A 26,768-nucleotide genomic window follows, 5' to 3' on the forward strand; every position below is an offset into this window, starting at 1 on the left:
TATAAGAAATGATGAGCAAGCAGACTTCAGAAAAACCTGGAAAGACTTGTATGGACTGATGCTGAGTGAAGTGAGCAGAACCAGGAGAACATTGTTCACAGTAACAGTCACGTTGTGCAAGGACTAACTTTGATAGACTTAGCCCTTCTCAGCAATGCAAGGATCTAAGACATCTCCAAAGGTCTCATGATGGAAAATACTATCCACATCCAAAGCAAGAACTATCGAATCTGAATTCAGATTGAAGCATACTATTTGCCCTTTTTTTCCTTGTTTTGTTTTGTTTCCTCTTTCTTGTGGTTCCTTCTATTGGTTCTAATTCTTCCTTACAACATGACTAATGTGAAAATATGTTTAATAGGAATGTATATGTATAGCCTATATCAGATTGCACTCCATTTTGGGGAGGGAGGTAGGGAAGGAGGGGGAGAAAAATTTGAAAAGTAGGAGCTTATGGAAGTGATCGTTGATAAATCAAAATAAATTAATAATAAACAAAAAAAAGAAACTGAGTCCCAAAGAGTGTAAATCCATGGCCTCAAGGCATGGCCTCAGTGGTCAAAGCAAGAACTTTCCTCAAGACCCTTGACTCCAATTTCAGTTCACTGCATCATATTGCCTCTAAAATTCAGCAGGACTTGAATCTGAAAATTATCTTAACAGCCTAACAGCATGGAGTGGATTGTCTCTCAACTGGTACTGTTTGTCTCTCTGCGTAAATTTTATACACAAATATATTCTAAGGTATAAATATGGAATATGAGAATACAGTTAAATGTGTTTTCTCAGCAAAAAAAATCATGTATCCATTTGGAGTTTATCTTGATATGTATATACAGTGTGAATATTGATTAATACTCAATATATGCCAAGCGGCTTTCCAATTTTCTGAAAAATTTTTGTCAAATAGTCCTTCCTGTGGTAACTGGGGTCTTTGGGTTTATCTTACACGATGCTATTGTATTCTCTTGCTTCTATATATTGTGTACCTAATTTGTTCCACTGACTGCCCTCTCTGTTTTAACCAATACCAAATTATTTTAATAACTACTTTGTAGTAGTATAATTTGAGATCTGGTACTCATAGACACACTTTGTCATTATTACACTTGAGATTCTTGACCTCTTCATAGGAATTTTGTCTTTTTGTTTTAGCTCTATAAAAGAATCCTTTGGTAGTTTTGATTGGTATAAGACTGATTAATAAATTAATTTAGATAATATTGCCTTTATATTATACTGGCCCAATCTATTAATGAGCAATTAACATTTCTCTATATTCCCTCTCTTGCTTCTTTGAGGTTAGCTAAAGCATAATACATTTTGCTCCAGCCTCTCATTTTAACTCTTTGCTTTCTTGTAAATACCATATTGTTGAATTCTGTTTTTTAATTCATTCTTGTATTCTCTTCTGTTTTATGGGTGAGTTCATGCCATTGATATTCATAGCCATGATTGTTAATTGGGTATTTCACTCTCTGTCCTATCATCTTATAGTTTTCCTCTGTTACTCCTACCTTCCTTTTTACAAATAAGAGGAAGATCATTAAAAAGAAGTTTGCCTAATACTTGTGATCTATAATGAAATGGCCTATTTCTTCTTTATTACAGCTTTTTTCTTACCCTTGTGCTGCCCTAGTCCCAGGTTTTTATTATTGATTCCTTTCATTTTTATTCTTCCTTCTAATTTCTCTCTCTGAAATTTGAATTTGTTTTATGACTCTTTCCTCAGTTCTTTTATCTCCTTTGTCCGTACCCTTTACTATTTTCCTATGTATTTCTATTGAGATCTTTGTGTGTGTTTGTGTGTGTGTTTAATTGTGTTTTATCTTCCTTTGTCTAGGTCAGATGAAAGTGAGGTTCGTAGGATGCCTGATTCCCTCATCCTTTTCCTTCATGATTAAAAATATTTTCATCTTATATACCTCTATTATGCAATAATGATTTCCAATCCCCTTCCTTCTCCTTCTCCAATAAAATCCCTTTTCTCTCTCTTTTTAAAAATCTTTACCTGAGCCCCACAGACCTTTTTTTCATATTTACCTTTTTTATGACCTTTAAAGATACTAGAGTTCTGAGAAGACATTTATTTCTTATGCTCTATAGAGCATAAAATGCTATAGCATTTAATCAATTCATCTCCACATATTCCCTGACAAGTAAAGGTGTATATTTTTCTATATTTCTTTGGCTTCTACATTTTTATTTCAAAATATCTATTCATTTCTGGTCTCAGTTGTGTTGTAAGCCTTTATCTTTCACCTTTTGCAGTATAGAATTTCAAGCTCTCCACTTCTTTATGATGATGGCTTCCAAATCTTCTGTAATCCTTACTGTGGCTCCTTGGCATTTGAACTCTTTCTTTTTGGATGTTTGTAATATTTTTTCTTTGGCCTGGAAACACTGAATTTTTCACTCTGACATTCTTATGAGTCTCTGTTTTGAGATTTCTTTTAAGATGTGACTAGTGAATTCTTTCTATTTTCACATTGCTCTCTGGTTCTGAGTTCTTTGCAATTTTCATTCATAATTTCTTGAAATACAGTGTCCAGATTTTTTTTGTTATGATTTTCATTAGTCCTATAATTCTTAGATTATCTCCCCTTGACCTGTTTTCCATGTTAGTTGTTTTCAATATTATATTTCTTATATTTTTCTCTGCTTTTTTTTTTTTTTCAGTTTTGGGATGTTTGACTTTTTTTGTCTCATTGAGTTGCTATTTTCTGTTTGGTTCCTTCTAATTTTTAGGGCATTCAGTTCTAGGGTGAGGTTTTCCATTGTCTGTTCTAAGATGTCAATTTTTCTTGCCATTCTTTCCTCCCTTAGTATTCAATTTTGTTCATTTATTTTTCTTTAAAGTTCTTGTGGCCAGGACATTTTTTCTGCTATTTCATTTCTTCTTCTTTATAGTGCTTGTGGCAAGGACATTTTTTTTTCCTTCCAAAGCTTTAATTGGGCTTATGAAGTTGCTTTCTTCCTCGGGATCTATTCCTGGATGGTTCAAGGTGTTTCTGTATAGAATCTGGTGTTTTCCTTGGTTTACTCAGTTTGGCATCCTCAGTATATGTGCTGAGGGGCCTATTCTTGGATTAGGTTCCACCTTTGACCTCCTAAATGGAATCTTCAGTGTGATGGCCAGTACTAGGCTCCTTCTTCAAGGGACTTTAGGGCTACTGTAATGCTGGGCTCTGCCTAGGGCCTCCCTCTTGCCACAAGACTCCAGGGCTGTCCCCTTGTTTTTGGCTTTGTCTAAGGTCCTTTCCCACTTGTGTGGGGCTAGAGGGCTACTGTGGGCCCTCTCATGTTAGGCTCCTTTCACAGGGCTGCCTCTTGCCACAGGGCTCTGTGGCTGCTTTTGAATTAGGCTTTTCCTCCTTTTCCTAGCTTCTGGGGCTGCTTTAACACTCATGCTGGCTCATGGCAAAGGGCTCTGGATTGACCGTGAGCTGATCTCCTACCACTAGGCTCAGGGTCACCCCCTCCCAGCTGTGGAGCACTAGGCTCCAGCTTGTGATGGACCTCACTAGTTGTCATGGGGCTGCATTGCACTTTACTTTCAACTTACATGACTTGTCATTCGGGGTTTCTGCATAATTGTCAAAGTTTCATCCCTTGTATGGGTGGAGGTGTCTGGGTGAAATTCCTTATTGAGGGTATCTGCAGGGGAACCTGGCTTCTCTAGGTCCTAGAATATCACCACCTTCCCCCTCAAGGCCAAGTTTCTGTTCAGTTTTCCACTTTCTATTTATGAGATTGGCAGAGGGAATCAAAAATCCCAACATCAAAATTATCCACTGATTAAATGACTAGCCCCTTTTCATCTCTTCCCACATAACACTAGCATCTACCACACCTCATTAAGTCAGTGTCTTTGTTGGTACAATCTTTCCATGATTGATTATCTGTTAGTTTCTCAATGATGATTTGTTGGTAGGTACTCCAAAAGAGAATCATTTGAATATCAAAGGATTAAGAGAAGCCCTTGGGAAAATTGATGAAGCTCGTGAATTTTTTTTGTAACAGGTTGAAGGTGAAATGAAGGTTATCAAATCATATCATAGACTTTTGTTGAGAAAATATCAAAAAGCCTAATCAATACTTAGTTCATTCTGTGTTCATTCCATGAATTAGCACATAGCTGCAATTCTATTTTTTTATTAAATACAAGATAAAATAGTGTTTCATAATTTTTAGTTCCTATTTTAAAGATAAAATCCCAAAGTTCTTTAAATTTTTTTTTTACTTTGAAATGTCGGTCTATTTCAGATAGATTTACTCAAGTCCTTGAGGGCAGGGACTGTCTTTTGGTTCTTTTTTCTATCCCCAGTGCTTAGTACAGCAGTGCCTGGAACATAACAAGCACTTAATGTTATTGATTGATTAAATAGATTTTATAAACACCCAATCTTTAGAGAGTCAGGAATACCTTTTCTGAAACTGCACCTTCAGGGGCAGCTAGGTGGCTGCACCTTCTGAGATGATGATAGCTATAGGACAGAGTTTGATTTTTTTTTTTTTTTTTACTAAAGGAGCCATCCCTTGACTCACTTCTTAAAGAGGCCTATTCACTGAATGGGCGTTACCTCACTCAAAGTGAAAATCTGAAAAGACCTTAGCTTAAAAGGGCCTGGGTCTCCCATTGCATCCTGAGCTATCTCATCATCCTGAGAGACCCAGATGACTCTAGAGGACAAAGTGAGGCTGGTGATCTTGCACAGCCCTCCCTCACTCAAATCAAAGTCAATTACAAGTCATGTGATCATCTCCCTGATGTCATGGTCCTCTTAGAGAACGAAGGACAAACACAATGACAAAACCTGGGATCATGGATGATTCGTTAAGTGCTAAGTATTTGATATCCAGGGAAGCACCAAAAAGAGAATGTCACAAAATCCAGCTTTGTTCTATTAAAGTACACCCCCCCATATATGTATATAAAATATACATGCACATATAAATACAAGTATACATACTTGTGAACATATGTATATATGGGTATATACAGAGATACACATACATGCATATATACATACACACATATACATTTTGTGGATAGTAGTTACTACTCAAGCCTAGTTCTCAATGAGCTTTATTGCTTGCAATTTATACATAGTGCACATGACATTTGCAAAGTGCTCTATGCTACTTGTCAACATTCTTTAATACCATAAAATAATTTATTTTTCTTTACATTCAAAAAAGTGCAAAATTTCATTTTTTCAATGGACTTCAATAATGTCTAACCCATTTTATCATCCCAGCGTTAAAAAAAAAAAAAAGAAATGAGAGCACCTAAAACAGCTTTTTCAGATGCTGGACTGTTATGACCTTATTAATTGTTCATCCAACTGTTAAGTTGATCTACAGGCAGAAAGGCATCATTAGTAATGCACGAATCTATTTAAATAAGGTTTTAAACTAAGATCTGGATTGGGATATTTTCAATTAGGCTACTTTATTTGGACACAGAAAGGAAAAGACAAAATGAGGTATCTCAGCAGCTTTTTCCCCACTTGTTCGGTGAGCAGGAGATTCCCTGCTTATTCTTGGATTGGATATGTGTGTCATCTTACATGGCTATTACTATGTTGGACCAAGTAATTACTTAGAAGGAAGTCCTCCTTAGTTACTAATGTTTAATAAGCCTGCAATCCTGGTGTTTCTGGGATCACTTGGACGAATTAAAATAAATGTAGTAGGAACTGCACTTCAGCCTTTCCATATCTCAATCTCCCCCTCGATATTCTACCCCTCCCAGCAGCGTCCTTGTTTCTAGTCTGGTTTCTTACGAGATTCTTTCTGGCCAAAGTGGTATGAGTGTGTGTGCATAGATCAGCTGGGAAGTTGACAATGTAGCTTCCAAGGTGAGGAAACATGACTGCCCTTTTTTAAAGCTGTTTTACTCTCCTGGTACTTCCACTATGAGAAGGAGGAGTGAAAAGAAAAACATTTTTTTTTTTGCCATTTAAGATTTTTTTTAATGGGCAAATCATTTCACCTCTAGCCTTCAGTTTCCTTGTCTGTAAAGTGAGGGGGTTGACCCTTGATGACCTCTGAAGTCACAGTCCTAAATCTGACCCTGTATGTCCTAAGAGTTATTCATACTGTCCATTTTTGAATATCTCCTACCAGATGCATTTGGTACTTAATCTTAACTGTAGGTTTTCGACAGTGGACACAGAATTTGGTCACAACAGTCTATTCTAATATAGCTTGAGCACCCTGGTTAAACAGACACCAGACCAAGACCATAGACTACTGTGGTTGGATGGAACTTTCTTCCCTAGAGAATTAAGGGCCTGGGACAGATTCTCTTCTGTTTGGATAACCTAGGTTCAGTCTTGCTAGGAAACTCCTCTGAGACATCTCATTGCACCCATAAATGAAACTGGGTCATTGAAAGACTACAAAACCATTGGTCTGTATTTTGTTTATCAGGCTCACTGGTAAGTAGCATCATTCAGCAAATACTTAACCTCTGGGGACATACTGTTCTACTCTAGGCAGTAGATCTGTCCTCAACGATTCAGCTTTTCCTTTTTTACCCTATTTCTCCCTGCTGTAGCAGAGAGCTAGGCAACTTGTTGTTTTCTTTGATAAAAGGAGCCAGACAATGCAGATAGGCACATTTCCACATATTTAGTTCATAAAATTCACCCAACTGAGAAAAACAACTGGGACAAAACTGATGTTTCTAGAAGGATGCTAAAAATTTTTATCAATATGATTCTGCCTTTAAAAACTTGGCATGTGTTCATTGAGAATGGGTGCAGGCCTATTTTCAAGCCTACTTGAAATATCTATTCTTCACTAATCACATGCAATTGCTTAGGGACATATATATGTATGAATATATGTGTGTGTGTGTGCACATTATATATATATATATATATATAATATGTATACACACACACACACACACACACACACACATATCCAAATGGAATGTAATGAAAAGTCTTTTAAAAAAAAAGGTCCAACTTTTTTCACACTAGGAAATTCTGGTGTGAAAATTCCCTTTACCAAAGCAAATTGGACTTTAAGATTTTATTTTAAAATTTGTACTTTAAATTTTTGTGCTTTAAATCTGTACTTTAAAATTTTAGGAAGCTGCCCAGGGCACTGGGAAGTTAAATGACTTGCCCATGGTCACATAGCTAAGTATGTCAGTGGTGGGACTTGAAGTCAATTCTTTCTGACTCCAAGGATATTTACTATACCACACTGCCACTCCAAACCAAAGTCTTTTTTACAAAAAGGAAAATATTGTCCTGGAAGGTGAATCACATTAACTGGACAAGATATCTACTACCTTCTTCAAGCCCTAAGGGCACTGAATAAGGATAGGTCAAAAACAGTGCTTTCAGTGCCATAGATAGACCAATTGACTAGAGAAGCATCTCTCTGAAATTATCTGCACTTCTGGACGTGACATCCTGGTCTGGGTATCAACAAGGAGGACGATTTTTACTTGACTTAAAATATCTATGTATTTTAAACTGCCTAGGAAGTTGTACCAACTTAGTATTTCTTGCTATTTTGTTACCCATTGAATCCTAAGGCATAAAACCTATAAAGTTTAGTAACCTTAGTGTGGGACACCTATTGTCTCATGCTTTTCTTGTTTATCCACTGCTTTTCAGTCTTTCCCTGAACCTACCCCCCATCCCAAGTTAATGAGTTGTTACAGTATTCAGGAAACTTCATTAGCTTCAAGGAGACCTATGTGCTTTCATAATGGTAGGTAACTGAGCACCAATCAGAACCTTAACCACTGTCCAAAGTTTTGGAGTGGTTTTTTTTTTTAACACTTGCAGAACAATCAGTTTTTTTCCCTCACTCCTACAAATTTCATGAAAAAACTCAGTTACTGGTAAAGAACCAAACTCAATGTCAGAGATGTGATGGAGAAGATGAAGAAGTTTGCTTGAAGGTGACTGCCTGAAGAAAATTTGATCCGGCCTTCAACTGCTGGATAAACCACCCTCATTTTGTTAATATATTCAGAAACTACATTGATATCTTGGTCACCTAGAAAACAAACACAAAGCAAATGACAGGCAGCAAAGAAGTGTGAGGGAGGAAAAGGGTTAGATATTGAAGAAGGATTTCCATCACCTTAGAAATACAGTGGAAACTGGATCAGTCTTCCAATTCTTGGGATTAAGGCATTAAGAAAAGTTTGCCCACCTGAAAAGGGCAGGGACAGACAAGAGCAGAGAAGACCATAATTACCATCATTGCCTCTTCCCTTCTTCCTGTAGGGATATGGGCAGTAAATAACCAGGCCAAGGTTAAATATATAGAGAGGAGAAAGGGGACTTCTCTTGCTTGACCTCTTCACGGGGTCATGAGTTAATTCATAAAATGAAGCTGGGCAAGAAAGAATGTGGTAGTTTGACCTCCAAAAGGAGAATGGAGAGGGCAGAGCAATGCAGTTTGACTACAAATATATATAGATAAATAATTATAGTGACCACAGTAGAATTATACTTGGGAAAGTCTATAGTTAAGATATGAGGAATGTATTGTCACTGAGTATCCCTGACTTGGGATTACAACAGTGTAGGAAACTTCTGGTATAGAAATTCTATCCAGCAATGTAGAGCAGCAGCTCTCTTGTAACTTTCAGTCTTAGAAAGCTGGTTGGTCACTGAGAGGTTAAGTAACCTTCCATGGTCACAGACCTAGTGTATGTCAGAGACAAGATTCGAGCTTTGGTCTTCCTGACCTTGAAGCTAGTACTCTATGCACTATTGAGACTTTGCCTGTAGATATGGAAATATACACGCAAGGCAGAAGAGCACAGAGCAAGCCAGATTGGTAAGAATGGTGTGGCACACTGAAATGGTATGTTTGTCTTGACCCTGGTGGGTTCAGTCAACTTTTTGGGTGTTCTCTCTGGCCAGAAATTGTAGTCCATAGAATTTCTAATATCCCTTAGCCTGGACCTGGAAGATTTGGGGTTGAGCAGAATCATGGGGTGGTGGAAGGAGAAGGGCATGAAAAACTTTCCCCTATTAGTGGAATAGAACTTACAGAACTTAGATTTCATGTTTCCTTCTCCTTTCAAATTGTTCTTTCCCCCCTTACCTCTTCCTCTGTCTTGCACACACCACCAGCCTTCCAATCATGGAATGATCCCTGGCATCAAGGTCACTCCTTATGGTACTCTACTTCCTCTTTCCTTCCACTCCTCTCTCAGAAACCAAATTTTAGTTCAAATGGCACTTCTCTCTTTTTCTTTTTCCAGTTCAAGTGCCACCTTTTACACAAAAACCTTTGTTGATTCCCCCACCTGTTAAGTGCCCTCTCAATACTGCTTTCTCGAAGTTACTCTGTAGACATCTGGCATATTTTACTATAGGTATATATTTTCTCTTCTGTTAGGATGTAAGTTGCTTTGGGGCAGAAAATATATTACTTTTCAATTTGTATTCCCAGTGCTTAGAACAGTGACTGGCACATAGTAGGTACATAACAGATGTTTGTTGATGGATTGATTCTCATGTTAGTTCATTAGAAGAAAGTGCTGGGGGAAAAAAAAGAGACATTCTTTTTTTCATCATCTCTCCACCTGACATAACCTATTTATGTTAAAATACAAGGCAAGATTACCTAGAAAGGAAAACCTGGCTTTTCAGAGACAAGTTTGGAATAGTGGAAATAATGTTGGACTTAGTATCAGAAAGACCTGGGTTCAAATCTTGCCTCTAACATCTATGAGGTAGGTGACCTCAGGAAGCCATATTATCTCTCTGAGCCTCAGCTTTCTTTTAAAATAAGGGGCTCGTACTAGATGGCTCCTGAGGTCCCTTCTAGTTCTACATCTATGATTCTGTGAAATGAAGATAATAATACCTTTCTCACAGAGTTATGGTGAGGTTTAAATGAAAAAGATAATGTAGGTCAAGAACTTGGCAAACTTGAAATATCAGCAATTGCTTTGCATGTGGATTTTTCGTTCTTAACCTAAATAACTTGGCCATCAGCTAAGTCTAGCCCCAGTGCAGGCTAATGATCTGGCTTTGGTTTTTTTGTTCTGCCTGTCTTCACAAAATACTGTTCTTCATGTGTGCGTGGAGGTGTGCTGAGAGTAAAACGGCACTTCGGCTTACCAGAATCGTGCTTCAGGGATTCATCTTTAATCATTTGGAATCCATCCCCTCCTTCAGCGAGAAAGCTTGGGAGGACAATCTTGTAGACTTCATCCATTTGGAGAGGTACATAAATTGGCTCTCGGCACTTGGTACAAAGGATATCTATACTACTCACTCTATGCCCAGGGCTTTGTTTCAGATCATACACTACATGGATTCCTAGGAAAGAAATGTGTATTTAAGTTACTGCTGGATCCAGGGGTTTCTGAAGAATGTAAGTTAGACAATGTCTTGAATGGAAATTGCACTGGAAGATAGGGGAGGAGGGGAATGCACAAGTATTCCAAGTGAGATTGTGATTAGAAGTGCACAAAAGGGAATAGCTAAACAAACTGTGGTATGTGAAATAAAAAAAAATGAAACCAAAAGAATCCAGAAAATCATAGGAAGAAAAATGAACCAATGCAGAATTTGTATTCCTAGTCTTAGAATAGTGTCTGGTGTAACAGATGTTTGTTGTTGGATTGATTCTCATGTTATTTCATTAGAAGAGAGTGTGTGTGTGGGGGAAGAGACATTCTTTTTTTCATCATCTCTCTATCTGACGGAACCTATTTATGCTAAAATACAAGGCAAGATTACCTAGAAAGGAAAAACAGAACCAGGAGAACAATGTACCCAATGACTACTAAAAATGTAAATGGAAAAACAAATTGTTATCATATGGAATTGTTAATTCCATATTATATGATTATTACTGATTCTTAATGCTAGCAAATATAATGACTAATCTGATTCTTAAAAGAAGAGAAAATTTACTTCCCTCCCTTCTTTGCAGAGGTAGGGTATGGGAGCTATGGATATGGAACACTGTATGGACTTTCAGACATGGTTGATATGTTGGTTAGTTTTGCTGAAACGCTCCTTTTTTTCTTTATTCTTGCTAATAAGGAATGACTCTCTGGGTAGGGGGAAGGAAGGAATATAAATGAAATGAGGATGATGTAGAAATAAAATACGGTAATAAAAATTTAAAAATCTGTGGTATGTCCCCAAAATCTCAGTGCAGTTTAAGCTTATTAAAATCTAAGCTGCACTAAGACTTTCGAGACTGTGTGTGTACACACGTACACACACACAGAAACTGAGACTAAATGTATATATACATATATGTGTATGAAGGGAGGAGAGGAGGAAAGGAGAGACAGAGAGACAGACTGCAGTGTTTTATAGCAGACAGAAAGAGCCAGTTTCAAAGTCATGAAGACCTGAGTTTAAAATCCTGCCTCTGACACATATTGGCTATGTGATCCTGGCTGAATCATTTAACCTTTCATTGTCTATTTTTTTCTTTGCTAGAAAGTACAGGTTTTAAAGGAACTTCCAACCCAAAAGAAACAGTTGGAAAGGCAGGACGACTCGAGAGGGCAGTTGAACAGACCGTAGGCCACCAGAGGCTCCATCCTAGAAAACAGTCCAGGTGGCCTCCGCTGGGGCAGGGTTTGAGCTTGTTATCTGTCCCAAGAGCAAAGGAGGAGGGAGGGGAGTCCAGCATCTGAGGCTGGGGGAGCACCCACCTTCTGGCCCTGTCTACATCATTTGCAGTGGGCTTTGCTCCCTAGTACCAAGGAAAGAGTGCATTAAACAACCCCAAAGAGGAGGCAGCAAAACCTGCAGCATCATGAAAGCAGGCAAACTAGTCTAAGGCACAAAAGAGAGACTGAGTCCTGGTTTCCCTTCAGGAAGACCTCAGGGGATGAATATTTCAGCAGCTTCTCAGATCACTCGATGTTTTTGTACTAACTCCTTGAGACTATTAAGGCGAGACTGTATTGGTTAACAGAGTTCTCTCACCTGTGATTTCATCACAGGTTCCATCCCCATTCTTCTCCTTTTTAACTAGGTATCACAGGCAATCTGGAGAGAATCCCCTTGTCATTGATAATTACAAACAAAATAAGGGAATGGGATTATTAATGTGAACTTTGAAAAAAAAAGAGAGAAAACTGGTTTTTAAAACATCACCCAGTGATTTTGAAATGCCACTGTGTTATAGTGAAAAAAGCTCTGGATTAAGAGTTAGAAGACAAGAGTTCATATCCCAGTTTGGCCACTTACTGTGTGGCATTAAACAAGTCACTTAATATCCTGGATCTCAGTTTCCCTATCTATAAAATAAGGGGATCTGACAAGATATTCCTTAAGAATCTATGATCCTAATGTCATTCATATGACCTTAAATTTTTTTAAACCCTGAATTTTTTTAAAAAAAGGTTATTTTTTTTTTTAATTTATTTTTTAAAAATTTAGTATTTTATTTTTCCCAGTTACATGTAAAAACAATTTTTAACATCAATTGTCAAAGCTTTGAGTTCCAAATCTCTTCCTCCCTCTCTACCCCTCCTCATTGAGGGGGACAAGAAATTCAATATGGGTTATACATATGTAGTCATGTAAAACATTTCCACATTAGTCATGTTGTGAAAGAAAACATAGACAAAAAAACCCAAACCAAAAACCCAAACCTCAAGAAAAATAAAAGGTAAAAAAAGTATGCTTCAATCTGTATTCAGACACCATCAGTTCTTTCTCTGGGGATGGACAGCATTAAAAAAAAAAGTCCTTTTTCAAAAGAAGTTGACTTATATCAAGTTTGGGGTACCAGCTCAGAGGAGAGACTCTGGAATACCAATAAACATTCCCTTCAGTCACAGCCTGGAGCTTTGCCTCACTTAATGTGGCAGGATCTTTTCTCTATAACAAGCAAAAGAAAGACAAAGAAAAAAGGCCAGCCACAAGGTGGACAGACAGTAGACAGCCTGGTTTAGAGGTTGCAGGCTGAAGGTGTATGGTGTGGTGGAAAAAGGACTGAACTGATGAGTCAGGATCTAAAGTTCCTATCATCATGGGTCATGACCATGGGCAAATCACTTTGCCTCTTCTGGCCTCAGTTTTCTCATCTGCAGGATGAGAAGGATACACTAGATGAAGGCTCAGCACAGACAGGATGGAGAGGGTACAAAACTTACCGCCCACCTGCAGGAATTCTCCAGAGGATTGGCCATAGCGATGCACGCTGTGCTCAAAGGCCTTTTTCAAAGTGGAGCCTTTTAACTCAATTAGGTCAAAAGTGCCCCCAAAGGGCAACACAGCGGCGAGGTTTTCCCATGTGATTGTACCTGTGTGGAGGGATCAGAGGTGACATCAACAGAGGGTCAGTTGGAAGAAACCCCAAATGAACATCTCCTTAGTGCTAGGGGTGAGGGGTAGGAACGATCATGAATTAGGCATTCTTAAAGATGGAAAGGAGCTCTGGGAGGGCCCCTAGTCTTATTCTCTGCCCTTGGGCAACATGACCCAGCTTTTAAACTACCCCAGAAATATAACTTATCCTCTTTCTTCTGTTTGTTGGGACTGCTAGGTGGTGCAGTGGAGTCAGGAAAACGAGTTCAAATCTGGCCTCAGACAGCAGCTGTGTGATCCTGGGCAAGTCATTTAACCTCTTGTTAGGAATTTCCTCATCTGTAAAATGGGGATAACAATAGCACCTACCTCCCAGGGTTGTTATGAAGATCAAATGAGATAATAATGATAAAGCACTTAGCACAGTGCCTGGCAGATAGTAAGTGCTATATAAATATTAGCTATTACTATTATTAGATGCCAAAGGAGGAAATACTTGGAATGAAAAGCTCTTGGCTCTAAGGTCCTTTCCCGTTTTAAGCTCTGTGATGCTCCTGGGGTTGAATTTCCTGAAGTTAGGTAGCTCTCTCCAGAATAGAATCATCAGCAGTGGTGACAAGTTGAACCACATTCCCAAGACACAAAGCCAGCTGGAAGAATATACCATTGTTCTGTTCATCAATGGGGGCTCGAATGCCTCCTGAGTTCAGGATGCACATGGAAACATGGTTCCAAGTCATTTCATCAGGATGTCTAAGGTTGTTGTTAATCTGTAACAGGAGCACAAAATGATCTCAAACACTTTTACGTTTTCTTCCTCGGTGAAGACCCCAGAAACTCATCTGGCACAAAATTTGGAAGCTAAATTACTTTTGTTCCTTCTAGAATTCTTCTCCTATATCCTGCCCCTGTGCCTTTGTCCAGGCTGTGCCCCACTCCTGGAGCACTCTCCCTCTTCACCTCTGCCTTTTGGAACCCATAGCTCCTAGGCTCAGCTCAAGCTCTGCCTCCTCCAAAAGTCTTCTCCTGATTCCACACTCTTTCCCCATTATAGCTGCTGAAATTATTTCATACATACTTATTGATGTATATGCAGTTTCCTTCCAGTAGAATGGGGGACATTGCCCTGAAGGGCTGGTACTCTTTAATTTTTATTGTTTTACCTCCAGCATATATCCTAGTACCTGGGCATATAGTAAGTGCTTAATAAATGCTTGTTGAATAGAATCAAAGAGATTTATGAAGAAATGCCTAGTAAGAGCTCCAGAGCCTAAAAAATAACAGTCTCCATTTAATATGAGAGACCTTTGTGTTTTCTTTAGAAGCAGTGACTAAGAATGGAAAAAGAGAATTCTACTCAGTCTGAGGAGGCACCTAAATACTTTCAGGCGCTTAGGGTTCAATAAATTATTCCTTTAGGTGATAGTCTAGTGACCTGAAGAATTCAGGCACCTCCAGATAGTAACTGACCTCCTTCTTCAAGTCAAGTCAATCAGCATTTATTAAGCACCTACTATGTTTCAATGCTAAGCACTAGGGATATAAAGACAAAAACATGCTCTCAAGCACTTTATAGTCTAACAGGGATTAGATTCTTCTTATCTGATATTTTGTATTCAATGCCTTCTTCTGAGGAGTCAAGGCAGATAACAGCATATTCTGTACCTTCCTCTGAGGAAACTCCATCACATACACTCAGTTCCCCTTCTCAGCCTGGGTTGGAGTTAAGCCAACTTAATGGACATCCTCCAAGTCTTCATTTCTGCCAGGCCTGCAGTTGGATGAGCTCTCTACATGACTACTCTGCTCATTCTTCACATGGGATCACAAAGGTCTTGGCTGAATCCTCAGGCATTCTAATAAGGGTGCTATCATAATGCTCCTTCTACCAGGTAAGTCTCAGGAAAGAAAGAGATAGGGCCATCATGAGCATAGGATGCCAGCTCTCAGGTTCTCTGTAGTTATGAACTCGTAGGTACTCTCTGTTCTGTGCTCAAGAGACATATATTTTCCCTTTACATAAGAGGTAATCAGTCTATCTAGTTAATTCTTTTTAAAGAAAATTAATTTGATCATTTTTCTCTCACTTTCTTCCCACCTCCTTTCCCCTTGTGAAAAAGAAAAAGAAAAACAAAATAGGTGCAACAAAAATATATTGCCAAGCTAAACAAATTCCTAGATTGACTATATCCAAAAAATGTATGTCACACTCTGCACCTCAAGTCTATCACATCTGTTAGGAAGTGGGTAGCATGCTTCTGTCAGTCCTCTGGAATCACGATTGGTCATTGCATTTATCAGAATTTTTAAGCCTAATAAGGTAAATCTTACATTGAACTAATGATGTTGATAGGTATGGTATTATTCTCATTGATTTGCTATGGGGTTTGTTTGTTTTTTTGGTCCAAGCCTGTGATATCTTTGGTGTGGAAATTCTCTCTTCATCAACACAAATCAGAAACTCAGCTGGTACTTATAGTCTTAGCTTTCTGTAGCACTGGGGAGTATTCCCATCTTACAAAGGACGAAACTAATAGACAAAGAAGATGCATCATTGAGGTCAGCTTGTTTGGGCAGTCAGTGAGTGTTTTATGAGCAAAGAGAACTCTAACCAGAGAGTTTGGTTCAAACATGAGTTCTCATTTATGTGGCACATTAGCCATTTACCAAACTTTTTCCTTAATGTCAATTTTGAGGGGTAGGTAGTGTAATTTTATTATCCCTCCTTTACAGCTGAAAGGCAGCTGGGCATACTGAATAAAGAACCAGTCTTGAAACCAAGATGACCTAGGTTCAGATGCTGTCTTTGACACCTAGTGCCTGTGACCCTAGGCAACTTACTCAAGACCTCAGTGTTCTAGACAACTCTTTACATCCTAGAAGTTGCAAAGAAGATGCCAATCTGCATTGGTTGGGGGTGGGGAGGTTTCCTCAAGCAGAATTTCTCTATGCCAATAAAATCACAGGTCTAGTTCCTCTCCTTATTTTAAAACTGAGGAAACTGAGGCTCAGAGAAGTTGTGGCTTACCCACACAGCTACTAAGAGGTAGAGCCAGGCCTTCTGAATCCCAGTTCACTGTTCTTATGTTTTAGGCTAGCTCCTTAATGGAGAGGAGGTACTATTGCTTGTCTGTTAGCATGGGCTTGTTATTTTCAGAGGGGGAAAGTTAAGTTATATGATCTTGCTGACATTTCTTCAGCAACATAAAAATTATTTTTACATTTAGAAAGTGTAAAATAACGTATATTTTAATTAATAATAATTTATCTTGTTTTTAACACACCTGCATTTTCCGATGTATCTTTTTCCTGCCCTCCACAATAGTTACCTCTAATAACAATGAATAAAAAAAGAACACCCCCCCAAAAACCCCCCCAAAACTTAAAAAAGTTTAGCAAAATTAACCAGGGCATTGAAAAAAGCCTGATATATGCACTGTTCCAAACCCACAGTTCCCTATTTCTTCAGCAACAACATTTTTACTAGAAAAATTACCCTTTCTTATTTAATATTTTACTTCTGTGCAAATTGCTGCTCTTCAATCAAGCAAAGGGATTTCTGAAAGCAAATCCACAGAGGTAGCACAAAAATGCTGGGTGGACCAGCTGACTTTTGGATTTAATACCAATTTAAGTCCAAGCAATGCCCATGTAGTATTCAGATAGGCCTTTTGTGTATATTTGGATAATTTTTAAAAATGGAAGACAAATCTTTTCTAATTTTTAGACAACCAATATCAAGCTCTCAAAAGGATAGAATTTTTGTTTTTTTACTTATGTCTTAAATAGCAATGACCCTACTTCCATAACCACTGATATATCTTTCTGGATGTGCTCAATGTTATGAGAACCCCACTGAAGTGCCAATGAACACTCACACCGGGCTACCAGGCTGGCACAATGCCCTGAGTTTATTTGTAGGTTACTGCAAAAAATCAACCAACCACAGAACACACACACACACACACACACACACACACATATCTAAAAGGAAACTTCCCCAATGCCACACACTTCAGTTGCAAATCACAAGACACTAAAATGATGGACTGATGGTTTTGGAGGCATCACTTACCATAGCATCACAAATCAAATTCCCCATGTTGCATTCCCTAAAACGGCAGGATTGTGTGGAGCCATTCAGATAAACAATGGTTTTCCCTAACTCCTGCTTAGAATAATTGTCCAGTTTTACCCTCCATCTGTCGATTTCTGCTTTTATGCCTGGATCTAGAAGAGAAGCAAATCCTGTGGTTAGAGTTGGTTCATAGATCTTACACCAGGTCTGATTCTTGAGATCAAATCAAGTTAATCATCATGTGCCTTTTGGCATAGTTATGTCATTTAAATGTCATTTAAAAAAGACTTACTAAAGTCATCAAAGTGCTGGAAACAACCGCGGTACAAGTAAACTTGATGGTTCCATGATTAAGAGCTTTTAAGGCTGAGCCTAGTAATTTTGCACAATTAAAAACTTTGAAAATAGATATTCTGCCTTTTAATCAGTCAGAGCCAGCAAAACTAAAAAACGTCATATAGTTTGACAGCACCTGGCTCAGGAACACTACAGGGTATATTGTGATTGATAGTTGGGGCTTGGAAGGATGGGATCCAGTTAATCCAAAATAAAGCTCAGCCTGAGGTATGCAGACTTGGTGAGGAAACTGACAGTATCTGATAGTAGCTCCATCAGATGGAGCAGGGACACATATGTAGAGGATATCATCAGAGTAAGGCAGTACACAGAATGAGAAGAATGATTGTAGTTTTTGTATAGAATGCTGTTAATACGTAATGTTTTACTGAAATTCCTTTATGTCTCATAATTAATATCAATCACTCAATAAACATTTACTAAGTACCTATTAAATGCCAGGTACTGTGGTAAGTACTGGGGATACAAAAAGAGCCAAAAGACAGTGCTTGCTCTCAAGGAGATTACGGTCTAATGGGGGAGACATCATCATCATCATCATCATCATCATCATAGCTAACATTTATATAGTACTTACCATGTTCTAGGCATTGTGCTAAGTGCTTTACAATTATTATCTCATTTGACCCTCACAACAACCCTGGGAGGTAGGTGCTATTATTATCCCTATTTTACAGATGGGGAAACTGAGGCAGGTAGCAGCTTAGTGTCTTGCCCAGGGTCACACAGTAAGTATCAGAGGCTGGATTTGAATGCAGAGGTTCTTATCTCCAGGCCTAGTTCTTCATCCCCTGTACTACCTAAATACCCCAACAACATTACAGGAAATAACAAGCAAACAAATGTGTGCAAATCAAGCTATATACAGGATAAACAGAAAGTAATAAACAGAGGGAAGGTACTGGAATTAAATAGGATTGGGGAAGGCTTCCTCTAGAAGGTAGGGTTTTAGTTGGGACTTAAAGAAAGCCCCCAAACAAAAACAAACAAAAACCAGAGCCAGTATGTATCAGTGGGGACCCTTGAATTTGGGGCTTCCTGACTTGAGGCTGGCTCTCTATCCACTATCTGTAAAACAAGGGCTTTGAACTAGATGTATATCTGTGATCTTATGATCCCATTTTACAGATGAAGGAACTGAGGTTTGAGAAATGAGATGACTTGCTTGGCTTTCCACAGCTATTAAATGTCAGAGCAAAGACTTAAATCTGGATTTTCTGACAGAGGCATCTGGGTGGTACAAGTGGACAGAGTTCTGGGCCTGGAGACAGGAAGACCTACATCCAAATCTGGATTCAGACACTTACTAGCCATGTTACCCTAGGCAAGTCACTTAATCTTTTTTTGCCTCAGTTTCTTCATATTGATATTCAATTATCTCCTGGAGTTTTTGTGAGGATAAAACGAGACATTTCTAAAGTGCTTAGCACAGTGTCTGGCACATAGAAGGTACTTTTAAATTCTTGTTCCCTTCTTATCTTCTTTCCTTCCACCATCCAGTGTTTCCACTACACCACCATGCAAAGCTTTCTTCCCTTGGCAAGCACTAGGCATATGGGAGAGGAGAAATATGGGACAAGAAGAAGGAAAGCAGGAAGAAATGGTGGGAGAGACAATGATACCCACGATAAGTATAAAAGGGATCTTTTATACTTAATGTTTACCTAGTGTTATTAGTACTATCAGGGCAGCTAGGTGGCACAGTACAAAGAGTGCCAGGCCTGAGTTCAAATCTAGCCTCAGACACTTACCAGCTGTGTGACCCTGGGCAAGTCACTTAACCCTGTTTGCCTCACTTTTCTCATCTGTAAAATGAACTGGAGAAGGAAATGGCAAACCACTCCAGTATCTTTGCCAAGAAAACCCCAAATGAGGTCACAAAGAGTAGGACACGACTGAAATAACTGAACAACATTAATATTATCAGCTGGACCCTGCTTCTGCAAGTGGGAAAAAAGGCAGGAGAAATTTTTGCTTCTAGCCCCCCTTCCCATTATGCATTACTGCTATAGTTACAGCTCTAGTGTACACTCTCCCTTCCTCCTTTCATGTTTCGAGGTGCCTAGGGAAGTACAGAAAATGGAAAATGTCTAGCATAGCAGGCCATTGGACAAGGACAGACAGAGCCTACTACCACCCCCATTGTGGTCCAGCTGTCATCTTGTCCCCTCCTATTGACTGCCTGCTCCTCCCTTTTCTAGATAGTGGGTGTGAGGAGGGAGAAAGGAAAGAGAGGTGCAGGTTATGAAAGGAAAATGTAAGAAAACAATGATCAACAGCCCAGTAGAAAAATTTTCACCTATGGCTAGGATGTGTGTGGGGTATGGAGGTGTACACAAGGACTGGGGAGTGTGTACATGGGGTAGGGGGAGTAACAGGGTTAATGACCATGAAGACTGTGGATACACCCACTCTGTGGGATGGCGAGGGATTTAGGAGGCAGAGGGTCTAGTAGTCAAAATGTGCAGATGGACTTAACTACCATTTTGGAGCAGTCCATTGACTTCTGGGGCAAGTTAGGAGGTACTGAAAGCCAGCCTTTTATATAAGCTTTTCTAGTCTCTAAATTATCAGAAATCTTGCTAGTGGGTAGAGTTTGCACCTTCTGATCATTTAGTTCTTGGTTCTCTGATAACCTGAAGAATGGGAAGTTTATAAACTTGTGCTCCCAAGGTAATATTGCCCATCCCAATTTGTCTTATAGAAACTAGTCATAGTCCACTAATTTATATGGGCTGGGAGTGTAAAGATAAGAGTACCAAAAACCCCAAGAACATAAAAACTAAAACCAAGAAAAACATTTAAATATGAAAAACAAACAGGTGATACTCTGTCTTTACAGGGGACCAGTGGCTTCATATCATATGCTGGCAATGCCAGTCATTCAATGGTTCTTTTAGACTTTTCAGTGCTAAGTGAAAGGTTCCATCATGTTATCTAAACATTTATCTTCCTTGGTGGTGATACTACTATCTACCTGGAAAAAAAAATCAACTAAAAATTAACTGGATGTGAGTGCATTTTCAATAACTAAGTTAAACATTTTTAAAAGGTGTAAGAAAGCAGCAGGAGAGGAAGAGGGATTTCAGTGGTCTGGAAGAATTGGATTTCTTTCTTTTTTTTTTTTTTTTGGTGAGGCAATTGGAGTTAAGTGACTTGCCCAGAGTCACACAGCTAGTGAGTGTTATGTGTCTCAGGCTGAATTTGAACTCAGGTCCTCCTGACTCCAGGGCCTGTGCTCTACCCACTGTGCCATGGTAGCTGCCCAAGAATTAGATTTCTTAATAGATTTCTGGTATTTCTGTTTTGTAATAAACAATGCAGGAAAAACAGCCCATCTCCTCTTTCTCAGGATTTGAGAAAATCCCCAACCCATCCCAGTTTCCCAATCTCACATACCTTCTTGGATGCTGCTGTTTAGAGGATAGGATTTCCATGTGACGTGGCTACATTTCCTTCATTGTCAAATTCAACCTGTAGGTACCCTAGATATTTTCCAAATGCATAAGCTTGAACAACTGGGACCTTCTGCCCATCATCAGCTGTGACTATGAATGGATAGTCCCCAGCAGGCACTTCCTTGGATGGAAGAGGACGGCCTGAAACCAGAAAAGTAACATGATCCTGTAAGCCTGTGTTCACAGCTGTGTATCTGTCTTGGTTTCTACATAAAGTTGGTCAGGTACCAACTAATTCTGAAGATGGTTAAGGAATTCCCCCAGAGAGGCAGTCCAAAGAGTTTGCCAAGGTTGTTATTGGTTTTTTTTCCTCTTCTTTTATGAGGAACCCTCATACATACAGACATTCATACGCACACCCACTTCAGGGATTCTTTCCATTATTGATATAGTTATGATTCTTTAGGCTCCTCCCACTTCTCCCCCGCTTTCCATGCTCTCCATTGGCTTGTACATACATATTCCCCTTCCTCTTGTCACCTGCTGGCCAACTTTCTGGTTATGGGCCTCCACACTTTGGTAGGCTGGATCTCAATTCAATTCAAAAAGCTGCCTCTCACTAATACTTACCTATGGGCAGTCAAGCCATACTGTTATTGTAGAGTGCCATCTTGTGCTGACTTGGCAAGAGTTCTTGATCATTTTTTTGTATTACTCTTTGGCAGTCTGATGAAGCCTACTGACCCATTCTCTGAATATTTTTAAATGCATAAAATAGATATACTTAGAAAGGAAACCAATTATATTAAAATACAATTGTCAAAAAAAAATTTTAAAGCAAGTTTGCAGACCCCAGGTTAAGAACCCTTGTACTAGAAAGTCATTTTAGGGGTTGTGTTTTTTTTTTCCCAAAGAAGTAGATTTTTCTTATCATCTTTTGTTTTTATGTCACCCTCATTTTCCCTTTTGTAGCCCTTTCTCCTTCAGACAAGGAAGCTTATAAGTGTGTGTGTGTGTGTGTGTGTGTGTGTGTGTGTGTGTATACATATATGTATATGTATGTATGCATATATATATGTATGTGTATATATATATATATATATATATAAAACAAAGACTTTTTTAAAAAAAGAAAAAGAAAAGAAAAAAATTTAACAGAAACATTCAATACATTAAAAGCTGACATTCTGTGCAGTGTTCCACAGTTGTGGATCCCTGGCTTCTACAAAGGAGTGGGGGGAGCGTATCTTCAGAGAATCATTTTGTAAACCAGCAAGGGACTAACTTACACTGGAGTGCCTATTACATGCTTTGTGGACATGATTCAATTATTAAGCACTTATTAAGCACTGCAAAATAGTCCCTGCCCTCAAGAAATATACATTCTAGTGGCTGATAGAACTGCATTTCATATAAACATGGATAGGGCAGCATGGTCTCTGATACAGGAAGTCTACACAATCCTGCCTTATCTTGATGCCTGAAGTCTATTTATATAACTGGGATCCTACTGGAGATTCTAGAGTGGGGCCAAAGGGCTCAGGCTATGCTCCTGAGAGAGCAACATAGGGCTCTGTTGTTCTATTTTATTCCTATAACACAGAGTCACAGACAGGTTGGGTTTTAATGTAACAGACTTCAGTCTTCAAAAAATGTAATGGAAATTGTTCTGACTATAAAAAGCAAATCAACTAATCAATTAACAAGCATTTATGAAGCCCTGGGTACACAAACACAGAGATGAAATAGCCCTTGACCTTAAGCAGCTAACAAATACATTAAAAATATATATGCAAAATAAACGTAAGGTAAATTTGTGTGTGGTGGGGCAGGGAGAAGGGCCCTGGAAGCTGATAGGATTAGGAAAGACTTCATGTTAAAGATGGTGCTTGGGGGCAGCTAGGTGGTGCAGTGGATAGAGCACCAGCCCTGAAGTCAGGAGGACCTGAGTTCAAATCTGGCCTCAGACAAACACTTTATACCTTTTATGACCCTGGGTAAGTCACTTAACCCCAATTGCCTTAAAAAAAAAGAGGTGTTGCTTGAGCAGAGTTTAAAGGAATCCAAAAGGTAGAAGTGAGGTAGTTGTGCATTCCAGGTATGAGAAGCAGCCAAAACAAACTCAAGGAGATGGGAGATAGTGTGTTGTGTGGGAAGAATAGCAAGAAGGAAATCAGCCTCTCCTCTTTGTCTTCCCTTCTCTCTCTTTCCTATTTCTTGGCCAGCCACAAGCCTGACCTTAGACCCCTTGTGAAGCCTAAAATAGTCAAGAAGAGAACCCAACAGTTCATCTAACTGATCGATAGGTCAAGATCGAGTTACACTGGCATAGACCCAGATGCACTGACAATACGGTTCAAAGATAGCTCAAGGGCCAGGTCTTGATGCCCAACATTGGCCACACAAGCAACAAGAGGATAAACCACATGCTGCCCAGTGGACTTAGGAAACTACGGATGACAAGATCAAAGAGCTCACTCAGAAGTGATCTTGATGCAGGACAAATCTTACTGTGTTGGGTTGCTCATAACGGCTCCTCTAAGAATCACAGTGTCCTTGTTGAGAGAGCAGCTGAGCTGGCCATCAAGACCACCAGTCCACATGCTAGACCGAGGAGTGAAGAAGGGGCTGGGGGTGAGGGAGGGGAGAAGAAAGAAGGGAATAAGCATTTATTAAGCACCTACTATGAACAAAGGCCCAGTGCTAAACACTTTACACATATTATCTCATTTGAGAAAATGAGTAAAATGCTTTGCACATTTTTAGTGTTAAATTAAACCTCAAACTACAAAAAAAAGCAAGAAGGACAGTTTGGTGGAATTAGAGAGTATGGGAGGGAAGTAATGTAGAATAAGTCTGGATTTACCAAGTCATAGAGTGTCAGAGCTAACTCCTTCACTAGAAAGGAATTGGAACAACTTTCAGCTGTCCACAGACAGCTAAGTGGCACAAATGGAGAGAGCGCTCAGCCTGGAGTCAAGAAGACTCATCTTCCTGAGTTCCAATCTGGCCTGATACTTACTAGCTGTGTGACCCTCGGCAAATCACTTAACCCTGTTTGCTTTAGTTTCCTCATCTGTAAAATGATATAGAGAAGGAAATGACCAACCACTCCAGTAACTTTGCCAAGAAAACCCCAAAGAATTGGACATGACTACAAAATGACTGAACAATTAAATAACTCTCCACAAAGAAAGGAAAGCTTACATTGTATGATGATCAACTAAGACTGACATAGCTCTTCTTGGCAATACAACGGTCTAAGACAATTCCAAAAGACTCCCAATGAAAAATGCTAACTAACCACATCTAGAGAAAGAACTGATGGAGTCTGAATGCAGATGGAAGCATACTATTTTCACTTTCTTTATTTTTTTTCACTTTTTTTCTTTTCCACACTATCTTTGTTTCATAAACTGTTTCTTCTTTGACAACATGACTAATATGGAAATAGGTTTTATATGATTGCACACACATAACCTATATCAAATAGCTTCAAGGGGGGAAGAGGAGGAGAGAGAAAAATTGTAACTCCAAATTTTACAAAAAATGAATGTTAAAAATTATCTTTACATGTAATTGAAAAAATAAAATACTATTAAAAAAGAAAAGAAAGTTTGGGGAGGTTAAATGATTTAACAATAATAGTAGCATTTATGTAGAGCTTTACTTTTACAAAGTGCTTTACATGTGTTAACTCCTTTCATCTTCATACCATAACATTGTGAGGTAGGTGCTATTATTATGCCCATTTTACAGATGAGGAAACTGAGGCACAGAGCACTTTAATGATTTGCCCAGGGTCACACAGCTGGTAAGTGTCTGAACTCAGGTCTTCCTAATTCCAAGCCCTGTGCCAAATCTACTGCACCACCCTTCTAAGGTCACAGAATAACTAAGCAGCAGATTCCGGTCCTGGAACCCAGGTGTTTCAGCCTTCTAGCCCCTTGTTCTTTCCATGTTCCTTCTCAAATCCAATCTTAGAATTCACTCCTTTCACTACTGGCTCCTTTCTCACTCTGTGTTACCACGGAACTAGAATTAGTATTTTCTGTCTTAACTGTCTTTACAACTTACATCTGTGCCAAGGAAAGACAAAACACAGTTGACTAGATTGAAGGCATCTTCCAAATGGCACCCTACCAAGGAGGCCTATTTATCTGTAAGGAGAGCAAACAGAGCAAAGAATTTTTGGCTTTTGAGCCAAAAAAAATAAAAGACTCACCCTGAGGCTTCTGTCCAAGGGCATAATCCTGTACAAACCAGGATTTCTCAATTAAAAAAAAAAAGACACTGCCAAGCCAGATTTCTCATCTACTAGCATCCTATGAAAAATGGTGCTGGTCTTGATTTGAAAGCCAATAAATAAACAAAAAAAATGGTGTGTGCAAAAGTGTGGTAAAGGGAGGGTCTAAGCTGTGGTGAGATTCTGTCTTCTAAATTCCAATAAAAGTACTGAGTGATGTTGTGTGTTTACCCTACACACTGCCTTCTAACTTTCAATGTAAATTCTGAGTGGTGATGGGTATTCACACTCCTTGAGTAGCCTCATGGACATCAGGATGGCTGAGATTACTATATTATTTCAATAATTTTCATAGCCAGCCCCACACTATTCCCAGAACCACAACTATCTTAAGTTGTTGGGAAATTCTGCTACAGCGGATGGGATAGATCATTATTCCTATTCCAGAAATTGGTGGGGAGAGGGAAGGGATAAGGAGACAAGTGGCTTTCTCTACTTTGATAATGCCCTCATTTTCTCCATCCCAAAATGCATTGTATTTACTTAACTGTGTTCATGGTGTTTCCTTGAAATAAAATATAAACTGCCTGAGTGCAAAGATTGTTTTGTTTCTGTCTTTGTTTCCTTGTCTCCATAGTTATCAGCACCTTTTTTTAGTGGACCCGTGATTCCATTGGTGTGGTGAACTCCCAGTGTGGTATTCCCTCTACCAATGCAGATCCATGTACCTATCCTAAGATTTGTAGTCTTGGAGAGTTGTCTGGAACACTAAGATTACCAAGGGTCACACAGCCAGTATGTGTCAGAGGCAGAACTTGAACCCAGGGCCTCCTGACTCAAGGTTGGTAATATCCATCATACCGCATTTCCTCTTTACTATCACACAACAGGAGCTTAATAAATGCTTATTGAATGAATAGCAGCAAAATGGTCAGGGATACAGCAGGGGGAGAGTGCAGTTTCCAGGAATATCCATAAGGGGGCAGGGTGACCCTGTGCTCAACTCTTTCCCTTGAGGCCAAATTAAAGTAACTTCATACAGGCCTCTGGCGGTCTGGTGAAGCTTATGGCTCCCCTCTCAAAATTATATTTTTAAATGCATAAAATAAAATACAAAATATTATGAAGAAAATAATAATTTAAATATAATTATTATTTTTTTGGAAAGTTCACTGATCCTTGATTAAGGATTTATGTACATAGGAGAGTTAAGGAATCTGTTGGAGAGATTGGGAGATTCATGACAGTAAATGGATAATTTGCAAAACTGCCCTCTTCTTTAGCCTGTATTTAGCTGCCTTTCACCTATATTTCTGTAGGGGAAAGGAGCTACCTTTTCACAGGATTGCTGTTAGATCTCAGGGCAAACATTACCTATGAAAGCCAGTGATCCTTTGGAAGACCTG

General features: G+C 39.0%; 1 protein-coding gene across 1 annotated transcript in view; it reads right to left on the reverse strand.

The window, feature by feature from the left end:
• Window positions 1–5,071: 5,071 nt before the first annotated feature.
• The window catches only part of NT5E (5'-nucleotidase ecto), an 81,824-nt gene continuing 60,127 nt past the window's right edge, over window positions 5,072–26,768 (reverse strand). Inside the window, 7 exon segments of the mRNA XM_020976304.2 lie at window positions 5,072–8,031; window positions 10,119–10,319; window positions 13,130–13,279; window positions 13,948–14,053; window positions 17,359–17,513; window positions 21,118–21,141; window positions 21,144–21,317. Of these exon segments, the coding sequence (XP_020831963.1) occupies window positions 7,868–8,031; window positions 10,119–10,319; window positions 13,130–13,279; window positions 13,948–14,053; window positions 17,359–17,513; window positions 21,118–21,141; window positions 21,144–21,317 (974 nt within the window). The 3' untranslated portion in view covers window positions 5,072–7,867.

This window comes from Phascolarctos cinereus, unplaced genomic scaffold, assembly GCF_003287225.1.
Source record: "Phascolarctos cinereus isolate Bilbo 61053 unplaced genomic scaffold, phaCin_HiC Scaffold_5;HRSCAF=322, whole genome shotgun sequence".
In the NCBI taxonomy this organism is placed as follows: domain Eukaryota; kingdom Metazoa; phylum Chordata; class Mammalia; order Diprotodontia; family Phascolarctidae; genus Phascolarctos; species Phascolarctos cinereus.